Consider the following 20,037-nt stretch of genomic DNA (forward strand, 5'->3'; position numbering starts at 1 on the left):
TAATCACTATAACTGCAATGTGAGAGTTCTCCCAGGAAAGATGACTAGTCTATTCCTTCAAAATGATGGGTGGTCCCTGGTGAATTATTTTCAATTTGTAATTCATGTTCAGGTCTCCCTAAGGCTCAGGGCTCACACAGACTGGATTAGATGCTGACCAAGAAAATGTTGTACTAGAGTCGAGGTAGAACAGCTAATGCTTAGATTTACCCAAAGACAGATATCAGGGTCCCCAGTATAATCATTCAAGTAATAACTCTGCTCTGGGTATGGGGGGACTTCTCACTCAACAGAAGATACAAAAGCCTTATTAGAGCCCTTAAATAGGAAGAAATAAAACATTTGACTATCTCAGCAGTTCTTCCTCTTGCCCTTCCCAAGAAGGTAAATAAATGTGTGGTTTCTTCCAGGTTTCCCACCTTTGACATAATGGTTGGTTTCTTATTCCCTCAATATCCTGGAGAGTCCCATTCCCTGACCAAAATTCACATCATCCTGTGGTTTAGAGTGTCCCAGAAAGGGAAGATACTTTGTGAGTCATTCTTCCCCTGAACTTTGACTGTCTGGGCAGCTCATGCTCAAAATAGTGGTTGACAAATGCCCAGTCTCTCGCCTGTTCTCCCTTTATTATGACCCTTCTCTCATACCACTGAAGAGATTTTCAACCTTCAGGATCCAAACCCTCTCAGGACTTTTGCTCACTCATGAAAAAACCACAAATCCTCTTCTCCCCTCTTAGAGCAAGTGGCTGCATTTGCAAGAAACTCTTCCATCCCCTAACCGCTGCATCTCTGTACCCGGGCAAGTCTACTCTTAGGGCCTCTCCTCCAAAGCCACTTGCCAATTCATTTATCTGTTGAAGGAGCTGTGTCCAGGACCTAGAGTGAAGAGAGTCACCAGGCACTTATCTGGTTCTTCTACTATGGAATAGGTCCTCAAACTTTTTAAATAGGGGGCCAGTTCACTGTCCCTCAGACTGTTGGAGGGCTGGACTATAGTCTTTGTTTTGTGTGCCTTTAAATAAACTTCATAGCCCTGGGTGAGGGGGATAAACGTCCTCAGCTGCCGCATCTGGCCCGTGGGCCGTAGTTTGAGGACCCCTGCTAGACCATCTTCTACTAAAGGAAAATTAAAAGGAAATCCGAAAGAGCCTAAGCTGACTTATCATGTTTATAGACAGGGAGGAGTCAGTTCTCCTGAGTCCCAGCCAAGCAATCATCCTGGAGGCAGCCCTACTGCTTCTGTGTATGGACCAGTGGGCCTACCCCCTTTTCCAGGGAGGTAACCCCTCAGATGCCTGTATTCTCTTTAAGTTGACTGGGGAAACCAAACTGATCAAGGAGCATCCTGACACTGCCCTGACTATCCAGACACATTCTCCCCATAGAAAAAGGGACAGTGAGCCTTGTAGCCCTTGTGCTTCGTCTCCATCCCTTCCCCTCCCATGTCCTTTGACTTTGTTGTACCAGGATCGGGGGCTCATGATGCAAGAAATTGGACAAACCCAAAGGCATCTCTTCTAGACGGGCCAGGTCTCGGCCACAGCCCCGATCCGACGCCAGGTGGTTTTCTGAAAACCAGCCCAAGGCAGCCTGCAGTGCCGGGCTACCTCGTTAAAGAGGCGGCCGGTCCAAGGCAGCCTTTCCCTGGACTGGTCACCTGGAGAGGGCCGGCAGGCAACGTGGTGGTGGGGAAGGAGCTCCCAACCTGAGGGCCAAGAGTCCTGGGTCTGAAGTAGCCTCCGGGACTTACTAGCTGGGTCACAGTGGGCACCCTTGTCAAGCCCAATTTCTCGTCTACAATAGGTGGCGATTCCTGCAGGACCATCTCAGACCTGCCAGGCTCAGAGGGAATCGAAACTGGACGGATGGTTGGCTTGGCCGGAGGGACTCTCAATGAGGGAATTCCCTCTGCCAAGGCAGATCGGCTTCCCCTCTACAAGGAGGGGCTGGCTTGGAGGCACTGATAAGGACCTAAGTGTCTCCCACTCAGAGCTGCCAAAGGCTCTTCCTAAAGCCTAGATCTATGTCACTCAGCGTCTCCCAGTCACCCAGAATCAAATACAAAATCCTCTATTTGGCATTGAAAGCCCCTCATGGCCAGGTCGCTCCCTATCTTTCCAATATAAGTAAGTACTTCCAGGTACTTACCAGGGAAACCATCCTCTTCCTCCTTCTGTGTCCCAGCTCAGTGCCCCGCAGGGGGCTGTAAGCCCTTTGCCTACCTTTGTATCCACAGTGCTCAGTACAACCCCCAGCATGCACTCCCCACTTAAAAAGTGCTCCCTGACTGACTGCCCAGAGTGATGTACTCAGTGTACGTCCGAGGTCCTTCTTGAACCCAGGACCTCTTTGCTCCAAGGCTAACTCTAGGGATTTTACTTCAGCTTCTGATTATGTAATTATAATTTATGGTTATTTCTATCGCACTTCAGGGTTTTCACAGGCTCCTGTCATTGGTTTGGAGGCAGGTGGGGTAGTAGAGTGAGTCCTGGATTCACTGTCAGAAAGACCTGGGTTCAGATTGTGTCTCTATCCCTCACTACCTGGGTGACCACAGGCAGATCATTTACCTCTTGGGCCTCAATTTCTCACTCGTGAAATGAGGGGACTGGACTAGATGATGCCAAAGGTCCTTCCAACTTAAAATCCTGTCATGCTTAATGATCTAGGTAGGGCCAGATGGAAACAAGATCATTCTTTCTGCCTCATTCTCCTTTCTTCCTTCCTCTCTCCCTCCTTCTCTTCCTTTCTTCTTCTTTCCTTCCTTCCTTCTTCCCTTCCTCCCTCCCTTCCTTGCTCTCTCCTTTCCTTCATCCCTTCTCTCTTCCTTCCTCCCTTCCCTCCCTTCTTTCTTCCTGTCTTTCCTCCCTTCCTTCCTCCCTTCCCTCCCTTATTTCCTTCTTTATTTTTTCTCTTTCCTCCCTTACTTTCTCTTTCTTTCTTTCTTTCTTTCCTACCTCCTTCCCTCCTTCTTTCTCTCCCTCCTTCCTCCCCTTTCCTTCCCTTCCCTCTTTCTTCCTCCCTTCCCTCTTCCTTCCTCCCTTCCCTCTCTACTTTTTTCTTTCTTTCTTTCTTTCTTTCTTCCTTTCTTCCTTTTTCTTTCTTTCTTTCTTCCTTTTTCTTTCTTCTTTCTTTTTTTCTTTCTTTCTTTCTTCCTTTCTTCTTTCTTTCTTGCTTGCTTGCTTCCCTATCTCCTTCCTTCCTTGCTTCCTTCCTTTCTTCCTTTTTCTTTCTCTCTTCCCTATTTCCTCCCTCCTTCCTTCTCTCCCTTTCTTCCTATTTCAAACACTGGGCACTTTCTCCTTGCTGAACCCCAGTGCCCCCCCCCTGTGCCCGAGCCCTAGTCCTGCCTGGGGCCCAGCCTATCCCCAAGGCAGCTGCAAAGGCCTCCCGTTTAGAAGGGAAAGTACAGGTCACTTTTTCCAAGCGGATCACTCCTCCCGGGGCTCAGACCTCTGCTGCGTTGAGCCTCCATGCCCTGGATAAATGAAATGCACCCCCAGCCACGGCTCCCGATGGATGGGGGAGGAGGGGGACCGAGGGGGAGAACCACATCCTGTCCAGTCCCACACCCTGGCATCGGAGCTGTCCGGCTGCTCCCCGCCCCCCCCAACCTTATACTGGATCCCTCCCCCTCCCCAGGACCCTGCCAGCCCCAGCCGCCCGCTCACCAAGAACACAGAATCCGGCGACGGAATCATACACTAGCCTGCGCTTTCGGTCCGGAGGTTTTCCACGCCGGCAGATGCGGCAGTGCGTTTCCCCGGGGCGGGAGGGCCGACGCTCCCCCGAAGGGAAGGCTCGGGGAGTGCTACGTGAGCCTCTCGGGCTGCGGGCTTGGACCGGCGCCCGAGCCGGCCACTGGGACTCCATCCAGTAGGAGAGCCCGCCGGGCTTCTGCAGCCCTCTCCAGTAGTTCGGAAGGACAGTGGTTCCGGAAATATTAGCCGGGCTTTCAGGGCCTGGCAGTGCCTTCCGATGCCTTCAGACCCACTTGGAGTAATGGGGAAAATCACCGCCATCCTTCTCTCAGATCTTACGGTCCGAAGGTCACGGACTTAGAGCTTACAAGGGACCTCAGAGCCTCTCTAATCCAGTTTCCACGTTTTACAGGGGAAGAAACTGAGGCACAGGGTAGGGAAATGGCTTGGTCAAGATAGTTCATAGGAACAGAACCGGAAGGGACCTTAGTCTGACCACCATATTTTACAAAACAGGAAACTGAGGCTCGGAGATGGGAACCGTAAGGGAATAATTTCCTTCTCACTGTACAGCAATCCCGACTGCATTCAAAACAGGCCCTTGCTCAATTTTGTGTCTTTACATTTGTCCCAGTGAGACAGCCGGGTTCCTTTTGGAGGACAGAGCCCTCCGGCAGACCCCCTGTAAAACAGCAGCCGAGACAATCTGCGACTATGTGCTAGACCACTCTCTCGTTGGCCCCAAGAAACTAGCCCAGACAGTCCAGTGAAAATCCTGTCCAAACCGGTTCTACATCTTTCCAGCTGTTTACTCCGCATCTGGAGAGCCCCCAGCCCTCACCCCCATCACATATTATAACTTTAGGCTGAGATCTCATGCAGACCCCCAGCAGACTGCCTGCCTAAGGCAAAAAACAGCCCGGAGTTTCCTACACCCCTCACACCCAGCTTTTGGCAGCCTCCCCTGGATGGGGGCCACTGAACATTCCCTTGCTCTCTGCTAAAAGGATGTCAGCTTAGACACCAGCTTCCAATATTTAAGTCAAGCAGTCGCTGTCCCTCCTGGAGGTGTCCACTTACCCCTACGGCCAGGAACAAGGGAAGGAAGCCCCTCTGGCTCCCTCAAAGGGTCCAGCTGCACTCCCCCATCCCTCCTCCAGGCTGCTGCCACCATTTCATGGCAACTTTGGCATCTGAGAGGGGTGAAAAGACAGCCACGAGTTCCCCCCAAACTGGCACTGACAACAGCAGCAGCGGCAGCAGGGTGGTGAGTGTGCCCTCCCGGTTGGCAGACGGGTAGGCAGGCTGCCCAGCCCAGCCCAGCCCAGCCCGCCGCCTGCAGGGAGGCTCTGTGGGAATGAGTTCACTGCGAGCTGAGAAGAGGGAGGCTGGTGGAAGGCAGCTCTGTATTTCTGATCCTAAGGAAGGGGACCCTCACTGAAGGAGAGCAATTCCCCTGCCAGAAACAAAAGCCCTAGAGGAGGGGGAGGAGGGGGTCGAGTGGTTAAAAACTGAGGCGCTCCCATTCCCCTCAATTTTATCCCTCCCTAAGTCTCTAGGTGCAGCAGGCTAGTTTCTTAACCTTTCCTGAATCTGGAAAGAATTTTTTTTTTTTAACAAAAGGGATATTGTTTAGATTCAATGAACCTGAAAGTGGGCCCAGCTACTACCCAAGAAGCTCCCAGAGCATTTGGGGCCCCACCAGAGCTCCAGCCCTGCACATGTACCCAAGGATGTTGACAACCCAGTTGTCAAAATCTCAAGTCAAACAGGCCTTTAAAGCTCCATTCTCCCGCTTACTACTTTGGGACTTTAGGCAAATAATCACCTCTCTGAGTCTGACTTTATCTGTTAAAAAAAAAAAATGAGACAGGTTAGACTACATGACATGCATAGTTTCTTCCAGCTTTGCCACTTATCACGTAAGACCTTGGTGAGGACCTCAATTTCCTGTTTAAATATAAAACATGAGAAGGTTGGGCTATATGATATCCTGTTCTAAATCTATGATTCTATCATTTTTTAGAGAAAACAAAATCTCTATGTTCACCCATAGCCCCTAAGCCCCAGCTTTTTGTGTCACCTTTCCTGGACTTTATAAAATGGTAATATTACCTCTCAGGTCCATTAGGGCCCTAAGTTCTATAATCCTTATATAGGATTTCATAGAACTTGTGATTTCACTGGCTTTGAGAATTCCTTAGGAAAGAATGTCCCTCTACTAATGTTAATTAGTTCTGTTAATTATAATGTTCTGTTAACTTTAAGGATTCAGAATTGCCTAGAGCAAAACTTCTTAAACTTTTTCCACTTAAACTTTTGCCCCCTTTTTGCCCAAGAAATTTTTACATGATCCTGGGTAAATAGGTATATAAAATAGGTATACAAATCTAACATTTACTGATAATAAGTCACAATTTCATGATGCTCACATTCAGTTATGAGACCCCATATGGGGTCACAAACCACAGTTGAAGAAACTGGGGCATGGAAAACTGAGAGATCAAGTTTTGGGGGATAGGTGATAAATGGGAGTAGAAATCCAGTCTTAATGATACCCACTATGGAAGAGGTTCTCAGTCTGGGTTTTGCGTATCTGCAGGAGGCCCAAGAATCTTATCAAGGAGGTTCAGTGAATATCTGGTAATTAATCTATTGAATTTAATTATTCTCTCTACTTTTTTCCATATATGCATATGCATAATAAACTCTAGAATTTTTTCTTTTAACGTTGAATGGGGCCATGAGAAGGTTTACCGAAAGCCAGTGGATACAGGGATGACCATTAACCCTTGTAATCCTAGAACTATTTAAGTGGTGCTTCTCCACTGTACCATTGACCTAGAGCCAGACCCTTCTAATTCTGTTGGTGCCCATTCCTACAGATGATGGGAAGCTGGAGAAAATGATTCTGTCCTGTGCAACATCTCTGTATGTAAAACAGAGATCATGGGTCTTCATTGGAGAGGAACACCGGGTTTGGGGGAAGAAGGCAAAACACACAGTGAGACGCTGCTCATTTGCAGGGGTGCTTGGATGGCCACCCCTGGAAAATACTGAGCAGAATGAATGCCCTGCAGAAGGGAGAGACACACGATAGAACTTAATCCCACCTTTTCTTCACTATAGAATGAGAAAAGAAAAATCAGTGATCAGTATGGTGATAGAAGAAAGAGAAAGGAGGGATAGAAAATCTTGATAAAGACAACATTGTACTCCTTGGGACTTGTTCCTATATGACTTTATTCTATTGAGACTCAGACCATGTTACCTCATTAAGTTCCCATTTCACTTATACTGGTCTTGTTCTTCCCCAAATGGAAATTCCATTTTTAATCTCCATGCCTTGCAAAGGCTCCCTCGTGCTTGGAATACATTCCTTCCCCATCTTTGCCTTGTGGTATCCCTAGCTTCCCTCAAAACACAGCTTGGATATCACCTCCTACAAGAGATCTTTCCTGATATCCATAAATTACTAATGTTGCCTCTTCCGTGCTCAAAATTGCTTTGTATTTACTCTGAATATATCGTATATAAATACATATACACTGATCTGTAAACAGATTATTTTCCGTCAACAGAAGATTCATTCTGTGAGGACAATTTTTATTATTTGAAAACAGTTCCATTTTTATTTTTGTATCTTTAGTACCTAGTACAGTGCCTAGCACACAGTATGTATTTAATAAATGCTCATTGGGTTAAATCAAACCATCCCTATTTTGTCTCTCCTTTAACAGTGTGAATTGGGGGTGGGGAGGAGGAGACAGGGACAGGATGAGGAAGCCAAGAAGCAGAGGAGGGGGATCTAGAGAAGCCAGCAGAGCAAGATGCTGAAGCATGAATCCATCTGCCCATGGCCCTGACAAATGGTCACTTAGTCACTCCTCTCTCCAACTGTAAGGAAAAAGGATGGAAAGTTTGTTGAGAACTTCGAATGGCAAGAAAGTGACTTACCCACCAGCTGTATCACACTCAGAAGTAAAGTTGATGGCCAGTCCAAAAAGAGAGAAAATGGTCAGAAGAGAGAGAGAGAGAGAGAGAGAGAGAGAGAGAAGGAGAAGAAGGAGAAGAAGAAGAAGAAGAAGAAGAAGAAGAAGAAGAAGAAGAAGAAGAAGAAGAAGAAGAAGAAGAAGAAGAAGAAAGAAAGAAAGAAAGAAAGAAGGAAAGAAAAAAGAAAGAAGGAAGGAAAGACAGAAAGAAAGAAAAAAGAAAGAAAGAAAGAAAGAAAGAAAGAAAGAAAGAAAGAAAGAAAGAAAGAAAGAAAGAAAGAAAGAAAGAAAAAAGGAAAGAAAGAAAGAAAGAAAGAAAGGAAGAAAGAAAGAAAGAAAGAAGGAAAGAAAGAAAGAAAAAAGGAAAGAAAGAAGAGAGAGAAGAGAAAGAGAGATGGACAGATAGATGATAGAGAGATGGATAGATATCACAGACATATATATACATTCCTGGAAAGTAACAATGCCTTTATGTTTCAGGTCTGAGTCTACTGTCCCCAGGAGGATGGTTCACTCTCCAGCCTATTGAAGATCCTGTCTTTTCTCAATAAGAATCCTTTTGTAAGAGCTAATTGAAATCAATCTATCAATATGAAGAGGCACACTGGGGAGAGGCTCATGGGCAAAGTATTAGAAATCTCAACCCCTAGAATCTGAGAAAGGGGAAAAAACGACCCTCTGTGGATCCCAGCTGCAAGGGTGAGCCCAGAGGAGGTGCTACATGTATAAAGATTGTCTCTCTCTACGGAATGTCAAGTCCTGGAGTCAAGGACCATTTTATTCATGTCCTTATCTCCTCAGTGCCTCACATTAGACACATGGAAAGTGCTTGTTGATGGATAGTTTAAAGACAGAAAATAATAGTTTATATGACTTTGGTTTATCTATATGTCTTTATGTGATTAATGACTTGATAACAACTTGGAAGTAGGTCTCTCGTGGAGTGCTCCAGAGATCTGTCTTCCATCCTGAGTTGCCTAACCTTTTTTTTTTTTTTCATTGCCTTTGATGAGATATGAGTGACACATTTGTCAACTCTGGGGTAATTTAAAGCTTAGAGGGAAAGCCAATACATTGAAAAATAGCATCAGGATAAAACTAACAAACTCTCAAGTGTCTAAACTATTAGACCAAATCTATTAGGGTGGAATTGGATAGAGATAAATATATAGTCATATATAGGGATAAATATGTTGGATATATAAATATATTGGATAGAGATAAATATATAGTCATATATAGAGATAAATATATTGGATATATAAATATATTGGATAGATGTAAATATATAATCATATATAAGGATAAATATAAAGTCGTATAAAGGTTAAAAGATAAACTTCAGAAGGGCAAGTTGAGAGAGATTAGTTAGGTAATACTTCATCTAAAAAAGATCTGGGGGCTGTAACGAACCAGAAGCACAATGAGTCCTCAGTATAATACAGTAATAAAAAGAAACTGACAATATTAAGCTACCTGAAGAGGGCACAGGGGCTAGAGCTATGGATTTGCTGTCCTTTGCCTTGGTCAGACCCTGCTGGAACCCTGTTGTGTCCAGTTCTGGGCACTACATCTTACAAAGACCATGAGTGATAAACTGGAGAGAATCTAGGAGAGGGAGAGCAGGATGGTGATAGACTTCTGTATCTTGCCATTCAAAGATGGGCTGAGGAAACTGGAGATGTTTCATCTGTGGAAGAGAAGCTTTTATGGAACCATGATTCCCAAAGGGCAAGTATCTTGAGACTGGTCAAGAGGAACCACATTTGACCGGCTTGGCCACAGAGAAGCCATAATTATATAGCTTTGGTAGAGGTATATAAAGTGGTATATCACTTATGTATGTGATATATATATCACATATATGTATAGCATTTATATAAATATATAAATTTAAATGCTGTGTATGTTATATAAGCTGGCAGTCAGGTGACTCAATGAATAGAGCGGTGATTCTATAGTCAAGGAAATGTGAGTTCAAACCCCATTGCAGACATTTACTAACTGTGTGACTGGGTAAATCACTTAACCCTATTTGCCTCTGTTTCCTTATTTTAATGAGCTGGAGGAAGAAATGGCAAACTGCTCCAGTATCTCTGGCAAGAAAACCTTAAATGGGATCACAAAGAGGCAGATACGATGGAAACAACAACAAATATAAATGTATATCTCTATATAATGTTAATTTATTTATAATGTAATTTCATATCTATATAATACAAATATATTTTATAAAACATAATATTAATATTAATATAAGGTCTATGTTTCTATATTTATAACATGAATATGTAATATAAATCTATATGAAGCTATGTTTACATATAATATGCAAACATATAAAATTGATTCATGTAAATATATTCAGATATTTCTAATATGCTAATACACTGTGAATTTATATAACTAGCTATAACTATATAACTAGATAATAATTCACATACTTATAATATAGACATAATATTAATTTATACAAATATATGCAAACATATTTTCAATATCATATTAATTTATGAAATGTATTTCCATATTTATAATATAGTAATATAATCTTAATTTATATAAATGCACGTTTATATGTTTATAATATATTAGTATATAATGTTAATTTATATACATGTATAAAATAAATGTTAACTATATGTATGGCATTATATAAATGCTAGCATTGTATATATGGATGTTTTGGAACCTTGGTTTCCTCATCTGTAAAATGGGTAGTTGGTTTAGATGCTATCAATGGTCCTTTCCAGATCGAAATCCATGATCCCATGATATGGTTCTTTTTGAATCATTAGAATGGTTGGAACAAGCTTTTCCTCTGAATCAGCCTCTTTCCAGCTTCCCCTCAGGCTTCTAACTCTGCCCTCAGGATCCAAGCTGGCCAAGTTCAGTCTGGCTCATCTCGGAAGTCCCTTACAGCTCAAAATCTTTGGTTCTTTTTATCTCAAGAGTTACTGTGAGATTAGACATGTCACCAAGGCCGGGAGTGACCCTAAATCCTGGGCATTTCCCAGTGCCCAGGCCAGGCGGGAACTACAGCCAAATGCTCTGCTTGCTGTTCTGGTTCCATGAGAATTCTTAAAAACTATCCAGCCCTCTTGACAGAATCCAGTCCTGGCAGCCTCTTGTCATTAACAAAAAAGCAGAAACGAGGCTCTTTAATCAAAAGAAAAATTTAGTATAAACGAGAAAGAATGGCTCCCGCCCGAGGTTTGCTAAGAGTTTTTAGCTGAATTTCTCCCCCAGTATTGTGCCGTGTTTGACCACTCAAGGGCAGTCGGATGTGGCTGTCCCTGAGGTCTTTAACAATGAAGGATAAATGTGTTGGGAAAGTTCTAGCTTGAGCAATAGCAGAACCAGGTCCCAGCTGGGCCATGGGCTAAAGGCGGTAGGTCCCTTCCACCCTTACCATTCTGTGAGGGGAGGGCAAGAAGCCCTCCGGAGACATGGAGAGAAGGACACAAGCACGAACATGCATGGGAAACTTGGCCATCCAGCCTGAATGAGCCCGAGGGCAGAGACAAGGCGAAGGACCCCCTAAGATGGCTCATCTGAGTCTCTGACTCCCCGAAAGCCCAACGAGCCTTCCTGCGGGGAGCTCAGGAGAAGGGGTAGGCAGTGGGACTGCTTTCCTTCCACCCTATGTGCAGCCCCAGCAACCAGCACCCTCCAAAATCACGCGCATCCCCCAATCCCCTGCCTTGGATAAGGCTAATCCTTCCCAAAACAATTCTAGCCCGACCTAGGCTGCTGACTGGTGTCTCCCCACTGACGGCTCCAATTGGATGACTTGGGTTACCTCTGTGCACATAACTCGACTCAATCAATAGGTACAAACAATGCAATAGAGCAGTCAAGAAAACTAATGCCATTTTAGGGTAGAGCAAAGGTCCCACTGTCCCGGAATAGGGAGCTCTCAGTCTGATCACGGTCAGCCCACATCTATAGTATGGAGTTCAGTTCTTGGAGCCATATTTTAGGGAAATCAGATCCTGGAACGATGGCTACAAACAATAATAAACACATATGGATTAACTGACTAGGGAACGCACAAGAGGCAAAAATCCACAAAGGGCTACACTCTCCAAGACTTGTGTTTCAACAAAGCTGAAGTTTATGTTGCAACAAAGATTTATTAAGAATCTGGATGGGGAGATTCCAACAAAGGTGAAAATGGCCTGCCCTCAAGGCGCTTACATTCTACCAGACAGGATTAAGTACTCTTCATTTCTGTGCTCACCTAACATTCCCCTTCATCCCAGAAGATGGAAAAGAACAAAACTCGAGTCATAAAATAGCAGCCTAAATTGTGCACTATTTCAAAATCTGATTATTTTTGTACAACAAAATAACTGTTTAGACATTTATACTTATTTTGTATTTAATTTATACTTTAATATATTTAACATGTATTGGTCAACCTGCCATCTGGGGGAGGGGGTGAGGGGAAAGAGGGGGAAAATTGGAACAGAAGGTTTGGCAATTGTCAATGCTGAAAAATTACCCATGCATATATCTTGTAAATAAAAAGTTATATAATAAAAAACAAATAAATAAATGAAATAAAATGGTAGCCTAGACCTTGTCCAGGGCTAACCGTTCCATACAACAAAGGATGCTCACCACAGGTAGAGATGCCGAGAGGAGGCTTCAGGAGGCCTGAGAGCCCTAGGTCTTTCCACCAGATCAGGACACAAGAAAAAGCCTGTGACCTGCTGCTGCTGTTGGAGTTAAGGGAGACTGCAATTCAGGAGTGACAATAGCAGGAAATGCTGCCCTGGCCCACCACCAAGAAAGCCATTATATGGACAATGTTTAAAAAAAAAAAAACCTACTAAAACAGCATAAGAAGCAAGATTGTAGCACAGAAAGAACATTCAATTTGGAGTTGGAGAGTCTGGGTTCAACTCCCACCACAGATACTTAGTGGGACCCTGGGCTTGTCCCTTCATCTGAGCCTCAGTTTTCCCATCTATAAAATAAATAATTTATGCTATATGGTCTTTCAGGACCCTTCCACCTTCAGATCTATAATTGTATGGTATCCCTGTGCTCTCTAAGAACATTTATCCTGCTTGGCTCTTGTCCCTAAAAGTGATATCTTAGTTGGGCTGGGAGACAGTTTATCAGCTCTGAAGGCAAAGCATTTGAAAAATGAGGTGGAAAAAATGGTAACAAAATTCATCTGAAAGGCAAGATTTTAAGAAACTGTTTATAAATTACCATTTTAAAAACCGAGACAAGGCAAATCATTTAAATTTTGTAAAGCGCTTTGCAAATATCACCTCCTTTTATTATAGCAACATTTGGAGATAAGTGCAATTATTATCTCCATTTTACAGATATGGGAAATGAAGCAGACAGACACAAAATCATCTGCCCAGATGGGGCAGCTGGGAAGCGTCCGAGGCAGCAGTATATTTATACAATTTATTTATATTTGTATATTATAATTCCAAGTCCGGGATTCTGTTTCCTAACCCAACCAGCCGCCTCTTAGAGGCTAGAAGCAAAAAAAGGCACCCTGCCCTTCCCCGGCCAAGCAGAAAAAACACGCTGAACCCATATCTTCAGAGAGAAAGAAGACAGACTCCAAACTTTTGTCTTGAAAATCAGAGGAGCTGAGCTACAATATTCATGTGTGTGTCTATACGGTCAGACTAAAGCCCTGATTTTGCTGGATTTTGTTAGTTTCATTGGAACATCCAGTGTGGAAACTCATTCTCCCAATACAGATCAATGACTGTTCTGCAGTTCACAGTCTTAGAGAGTCGCCTGGGGGCATTGGGAAGTCCAGTTATTTGTCCAGGGTCACACAGCTAATGTCTGTCACAGGCAAGACTTCAATCTCAGTATTCTTGATACTAAGGCTGGCTCCCTATCCACTGTGCCACATTGTCTCTATAGAACATAACAAGATAATTATGATGTTAATTATTTATTGAAATAGATGATTAAAATATTAAAGGAGATATCATTAAATTGATTATAATTTAAGGTTTGTTGGCTTAAAATTACAAAAAAAGCCTTTTGTGATATATCATATTTAATCAATATTAACAAGGACCAGGGACTCCATCACATGGAAAAATGGCAGGAAAAGAGGCTAGCAAATGTCTCATCGGCCATCCTGCTCTAATCTAATTTAATCAATGAGGACAGGGAAAAGGAAACACATGGGAAATCAGTCTCACTATCCCTTCTGTTCCAAGATGACCCTGTAACAGGGCAGCAGCGAGGTTACACATTGGATGGAGCATCAGCAAGCCACAAGTTCTCTCACACTTGGTTCTTTCATTTGTAAAATGGAGATGATAATATTGCCAAACAAATATCAAATGAGATTATGCAAAGCATTTTGCAAACCTCAAAGTTCCATATAAATATTGACATCACTATCATTATTATTACAGGTAAAAATAGAGGATGGGCTTAAACAAATGTTTACAGCTGGATATGGAGGCAAAGGATCCAAAAATAAAGGAACAAAATTTTTTTTCTTTCTTCCTTCTTTCTTTTTCTTTTTTTCTTTCTTTCTTTTTTCTTTCTTTCTTTCTTTCTTTCTTTTTTGTCTTTCTTTTTTTATTTCTTTCTTTTTTCCTTTTCTTCCTTCCTTCCTTCCTTTTTCTTCTTTCTTTCTTTCTTTCTTTTTTTTGGCAAGGTGATAGGATTAAGTGATTTGCCCTGGGTCACATAGCTAGTAAATGTTAAGTCCTCCTGACTCCAAGGCCAGTGCTCTATCCATTGGAACAAACTTATTTCAACAATCATCAAAATGGTAAGGGACAAGAGTCCAGAAAGAAATGAATTATATGTAAGCCTTCCACCCTGCCTTCAACCCACTTTTGTTTTCCACCATCAGGAAAACCGCACGGTGAGATTTTAGGGTTGTTTTTAAGCTTTTTGGTTTTCCAATAGCATCCCTCCCCTTAGTCCCACTTAGAGCATCTTTCTCAAAATGACTCAGGATCCCTTGTTCTTTGCTGGTACAGTAGGAATATACAGACCTCCAAAATAGCCCGAGGCTTTCCCTCTGTCCTTCTGGACTTCCTGGCCCCTAGTGGTATCATTTGGACAGAGAAGTATCAGGAATGAGTTGATGAGTGCTTGACATAGTGCCTAGCACATAGTAGGTGCTTAATAAACCCTTGTTGCTTTGACTTGATACATGGGACAACCATCTCAGAAACAGCCAACACTGCTTCCTGAATTCCCCATTAGAGACCTTGCCACTTTCCCATTCCTGCTCTGCTTTCCCAGCTTAGTCTTTGTGAAATTGGCTTAAAGCCTCTGAAACTTTCCTGGGAATCAGAGAAAGAGGTTGCTAAGGAAAGAGGTTCCCTAGCAACTGTCGCCATAGAAACGTTCTCACTTCCTCTCTTGTCTTGCATCTCTCCAGCATCTGAGCCCAAGAAATGTTGCTAACTGTGGTGCAGGCTGAAGGAAGAGGTGAGAAGTGTGTGCAAATAACTATCAGACTCACACCAGTCACTGTCTTGCCCTTTAAATAAGGGCATCACGGGGAGGAGGAGGAGAGGAGATGACAGAAATGGTGTCAGTTCCTCCCAACTCCAGGCACTCCATTCACTTCTCTATCTACCTGCAGTCGTGCTTAATAATGCTGCTAACTTGAACTCAAGTCCCTGACTCCGACGAGGTGACTTGACCAGGGTCACTTAGCTCCTCCTGGAGGTAAAATTTGAACTTGAGAATGAAACAAAATCCAATGAAACACCCCCAATTCCTTCAGCTACTCCCCACCTGACATGCCCTCTAGTTTTTTCACCATGTTGATTACCTTCCTCAGGACACTTCCTAGCTTATTAATTTCCCATTATCAATTTATCAATTATCCATTACTGTGGCAGTGATGGAACATAATCTCCAGATGTGGTTAGTCGTGGGCAGAGCACAGTGGGACTGCCCTTGGATATGAAGCTTCTCTTGAGGCAACCTGATTCACATTCACTCTTTTAATTGCTAGTTCCCACAGCAATTTCAAGTTGAGCTTGAGTGGGGGTCACTCAGACCCCCAGATCTTTTTTTTCCCCACAATTTCACATGTCCTGGTGGGGCTGTACCAAAAAGAAAGGAGTCAATTGACATTTTCTTTAAGCATACTGTGCCTGTGCCTTTAGGAGAGCAACAATAGGTAGATAATATTACCTGCATTTTCCAAATGGGAAAATAGGAGCAGCTAGGTGGTATAGTGGATAGAGCACCAGCTCTGAAGTCAGGAGGACCTGAGTTCAAATCTAGCCTCAGACACTTAACACTTCCTGGCTGTGTGACCCTGAGCAAGTCACTTAACTCCAATTGCCCCAGCCAAAAAAAAAAAAGCCAAATGGGAAAATAGATCAAAGAAACTTGGTATTTAAATCATTTCTCCTAGCTAGGAATTACAGTTGGGAATAACAAATTCATGGCATTCTGGCCACATCACCATTTGCTGTCATGTAAAAAGAACAATTTCAAATGGACTCAGTTTTCTGCTGGCACCCAGAAGAATACCATTTTTTTTTAGCCCTCTCAAGCCTCAGTCAAAAATTTACTCATCGAGAGAATGGGTAACAATATTTAATATCCTGCTTTTAAGAATATGAACATTACTTTCAGGATTCTAGTCAAACTTTTTTCCTTTATTTTTCTTTTGGAAATGTTTTTATTATGCCCATTAATAACAGGATGTTAAAATTTTAAAGAACCATAGAAATAAGTAAAGATAAATATTAGCAAGCTATTAATCTTCAACCCCAATTCCTAGAACAAATAATTTCAAGAATACCTCTCTCTTCCCTGGAGCATAGACTTAGAGCTTCTTCCAAACTTAAAAAAAAAAATCAAACATGCTTAATTTACATAAAAGAAAACTTAAGTTTTATAAAAGGTAAATGACTGGCCATCTAAGTATAATAATAAGTATGAGATAATAGGTTTCTAAGGTAAGATTTGAACTTGTATCTTCCTGACTCCAGATCTGGTGCTCTAACCACTAGTCCACATTGCTTTTCTAGCATGATATCTTCCTGTGCTTTTGATTCAAACCCGAATATACCAATTTTCCAAAGCTCCAGAGTTCCGGCCATTCCCACCAGCAGTACCTTTCCTCGCCGGACATCCCAGACTGATGCATCTTCCTAGAAAATTGTAGTAAGACAGCATTTCTGCGGGGGTGATCCGGACAAGGGTGTAGGGAGGATGCCTCGGGACCTGCCGCCCATCTTCCTCCCAAGGGGCGGCCATCGGAGCCCACGACACTCTCTGCAAGCGGTGCTTTGGAGCTTCCTCTCAGGGTATTAAGCTCACCCCAAAGCTTTCAATCCTTCCTCCTGGCTTATCTCTGATAAGTTCGGCCAAGGTCGTAGGAAGGAGCAAAGTCTTGCAATTGGAGGATCTTTATGAGCTTAATGAGAACAGAAGATTCTCCCTGCCTTGGTGATCCAATTACCTGACTTTCTAATTTGGAAACAAAAATGAAATTGGGGGAGTGACAGTGGGAATTCTGCTGGAGTGGAAGGGTGGGGGGAGGGAGAACTGGAAGCTTTTCTCGTTATTCTGAATGAATGAAAGAGCATTTAACTCAGGGGTCCTCAAACTTTTTAAATAGGGGGCCAGTTCATTATCCCTCAGACTGTTGGAGGGCCGGACTATAATAAAAATAAAAACTTTGTTTTGTGGGCCTTTAAATAAAGAAACTTGACAGCCCTGGGTGAGGGGGATAAACGTCCTCAGCTGCCGCATCTGGCCCACGGGCTGTAGTTTGAGGACCCCTGAATGCTTCCACTGGGCCAGGTTTGGCTAAGTGCTGGGGCTCTAATTCCCAAGCAAACAAGAAGGCTCCTGCCTTCAGTGAGGCAAGAGCACACATAGAAGGGAGCTGAAGTTGGGGGCAGTATGGTTTGGAAATATCAAGGAGAAGGTTAAAAACTTGGATCTCCAGGGTTCCTCAATTAGAGTATAAGGTGCTGTCTTTTCCCTCTTTTTGTTTCCCCAGTTCTCAGCACATAATACAAGTTACAGAGCAGGGTCAGATCTGTATCCGTGGAGAGATTTCCCACACCAGGATTCCTCTACCCAGGTTCAAGAAAAATAAGTAACCTGAATTATGCAGGGAACGAAATGCAGAGGCAGATTTTTTGTTTATTTGTTTCTATCTGTGCTCCCCAACCCGAGGCCTGCTTTATTTTATTTTTTGCTTCCTGAATGTTAAGTACTTTAGGGAAAATTAGAGCAAGGAAGACACTTTATATAATTGAGAGTAAAAAACCCCCAGAGCGCTTTTTTCCCATTAGTTTTTCTAAATGTCTTTTGTTTGCTCAGGCTAAATTTGGGGTCTGGAGTTGGCAGGGAGGCTTTGGCACACATCATCCGCAAACGAAAAAGTCTGTTTATTTCCCATGGGTCTTTCCTATTCAAGAACTTCTATAATTTACACAAGGACTCCATTTCAAAATCCCTTTGCTACAGAGCAGGTATATCCCTTCTTCAAATGAGAGTTAGATAGATATAGAAGTTGGAGCTGCGTCTGAGCACCCAGTAGAATGTGGGCCATCGTCCAAGGCCACGCGGGAAGCGCCAGGGCCAGGGCTGCCCGATTCAAACCCTTGGGCTCTGGACTAGATGACCTATAAACTCTAGAGCACAGATCCCAAACTATGACCTTCAGTATCCAGCCTTAGATTCCTACGTGACCCTTTGGCCCTTCATGGACCAGTCTGTGATGTGCTAAAGCTGGCCAGACTGGACACCTTCTCAACATGGAGTTAAAGAAGGGGGCCAGTCTGGTAGAGATATTACAGAGGCAGGGATGGTTGGATGTTCCAGGAGAGAAGTCCCAGGCACTGAGTTCTAGGTTAAGACAACAGCTGGGGCATAGTTTCTATGTCTGAAAAGTCAGGAGCAGAATCAGAGGGAAATTAGTGCTTTCAGCATCAAACATCAAGTTTTCCCTTTAGCACTAAAAGCTCTTCCCAACTTACCTTTCTTGCCTTGTTAAACCTTACTGTACTCCAAACACAGTTTAGTCTATAGCCAAACTGGATTTCTTACCGTCCCTCCTATTTGACACTATCTGCTGCCTTCCTGTCTTTGTATTAGCGCCAACCATGTCTGGAACATAGTCCCTTCTAACTGCCATCTCTTAGGGATTTCACTAATACCGCATTGAATTTCTTTTTTCTAATATGGAATTAAATTAATGTTCTATTTCCTCTTCTGTTAACCTGGGCAATTTATATTTTTATAAATATTCATCGATTTTGCTTAAATTGTCAGATTTATTGGCATGTAACTGGGCAAAATATTTCCTGATAATTGCTTTAGTTTCATCTTCACTGGTGGGCCATCAATTCAAGGGTGAATCAAAAATTCACCCTTTTCCTTTTTGATGTTGCTAACCACCATCTCTTAGAAGTAATTATTTCCTTCAAGATGCAGTTCAAATATTACCTTTCACATAAAGACTTTCTGGATGTTCCCAGCTGCTAAATCACCTTGTTTGTGTAGGATTTGTATATAACTACATGAATATATGTAAATATATCTGATATATGTATTTATGCAAACATTTATGTACAGATATGTATGATCTGTTCTCCTCCAGCTAGACTGTAAACCCCTTGAGAGCAGGGACAATTTCATTTTTGTCTATATCTTTGGTATCTACTAATCACTTAACTAATGCTTCCTAATTGCAATATATGCTCAGTTTGAGTTTGCTAAAGTTAGAGATTAGCATGAAAGTTGAGTGTAAGTAGGATGAGGCCATTGAACGTCCTTCTCTACAGCATGGTACCATTTCTGAAAGTTTCAGGTCTCCCAGAAGCACTTTCTCTTCTGGCTCTTTCTGACAAGGAGGAAGTCTTTGGCAGCTTCTCCCCCTCTCCCGTTATTTTTGGCTGCATGAAAAGGGCTAAGGTCTCATCCTGAAGGGGTCCATATAATTTAGAAATGATTTGACTCATTACCTACTATTACATTAGGGTTTCTTTTTTTGTCTTTCTAAATAAGTTAAATAAGTTTTTATCCAATTTCCTCCTTAGGGAAGAGAATGGGACAGCCATCTTTTGATTGGGAAAGAAATAGAAAGGATAAAAAGAGTAAATCATTCTCTATAGATTCTTTTCCTCACCTATTCACCCAAACCTGCTACTGGCTAATCTAACCCCAGAATATTTAAGGGTCAACTAATCCAGTTATCCAGTATCACTGGATATATTATTTAACTTGACTTGCCTTTTGTTGATAATAATAACATTTTGTCAGATTAAGTGATTTTAGAGTCACCAAATATTAGAGCTGGAAGATATCTTAGAGATTTTCAAGCCTGAATTGTCCCTT

General features: G+C 42.8%; 1 protein-coding gene across 8 annotated transcripts in view; it reads right to left on the bottom strand.

The window, feature by feature from the left end:
• MCF2L2 (MCF.2 cell line derived transforming sequence-like 2) overlaps nt 1-20,037 on the bottom strand; it is a 333,832-nt gene that overhangs the window by 272,420 nt on the left and 41,375 nt on the right. For 3 of the 8 annotated variants that reach the window (XM_051983251.1, XM_051983255.1, XM_051983254.1), the window contains exon 1: nt 4,784-5,622. The exons of 1 other annotated variant lie outside the window; for it this stretch is intronic. In XM_051983251.1, coding sequence (XP_051839211.1) covers nt 4,784-4,877 — 94 coding nt within the window. In that variant the 5' untranslated portion in view covers nt 4,878-5,622. Of the gene's footprint in view, nt 1-4,783; nt 5,626-20,037 lie in introns of those variants that run through there. 4 more of the 8 variants (XM_051983258.1, XM_051983256.1, XM_051983259.1 and 1 more) reach the window with 3 other exon arrangements.

The sequence above is a fragment of the Antechinus flavipes genome, chromosome 3, assembly GCF_016432865.1.
Source record: "Antechinus flavipes isolate AdamAnt ecotype Samford, QLD, Australia chromosome 3, AdamAnt_v2, whole genome shotgun sequence".
NCBI classification, from domain to species: domain Eukaryota; kingdom Metazoa; phylum Chordata; class Mammalia; order Dasyuromorphia; family Dasyuridae; genus Antechinus; species Antechinus flavipes.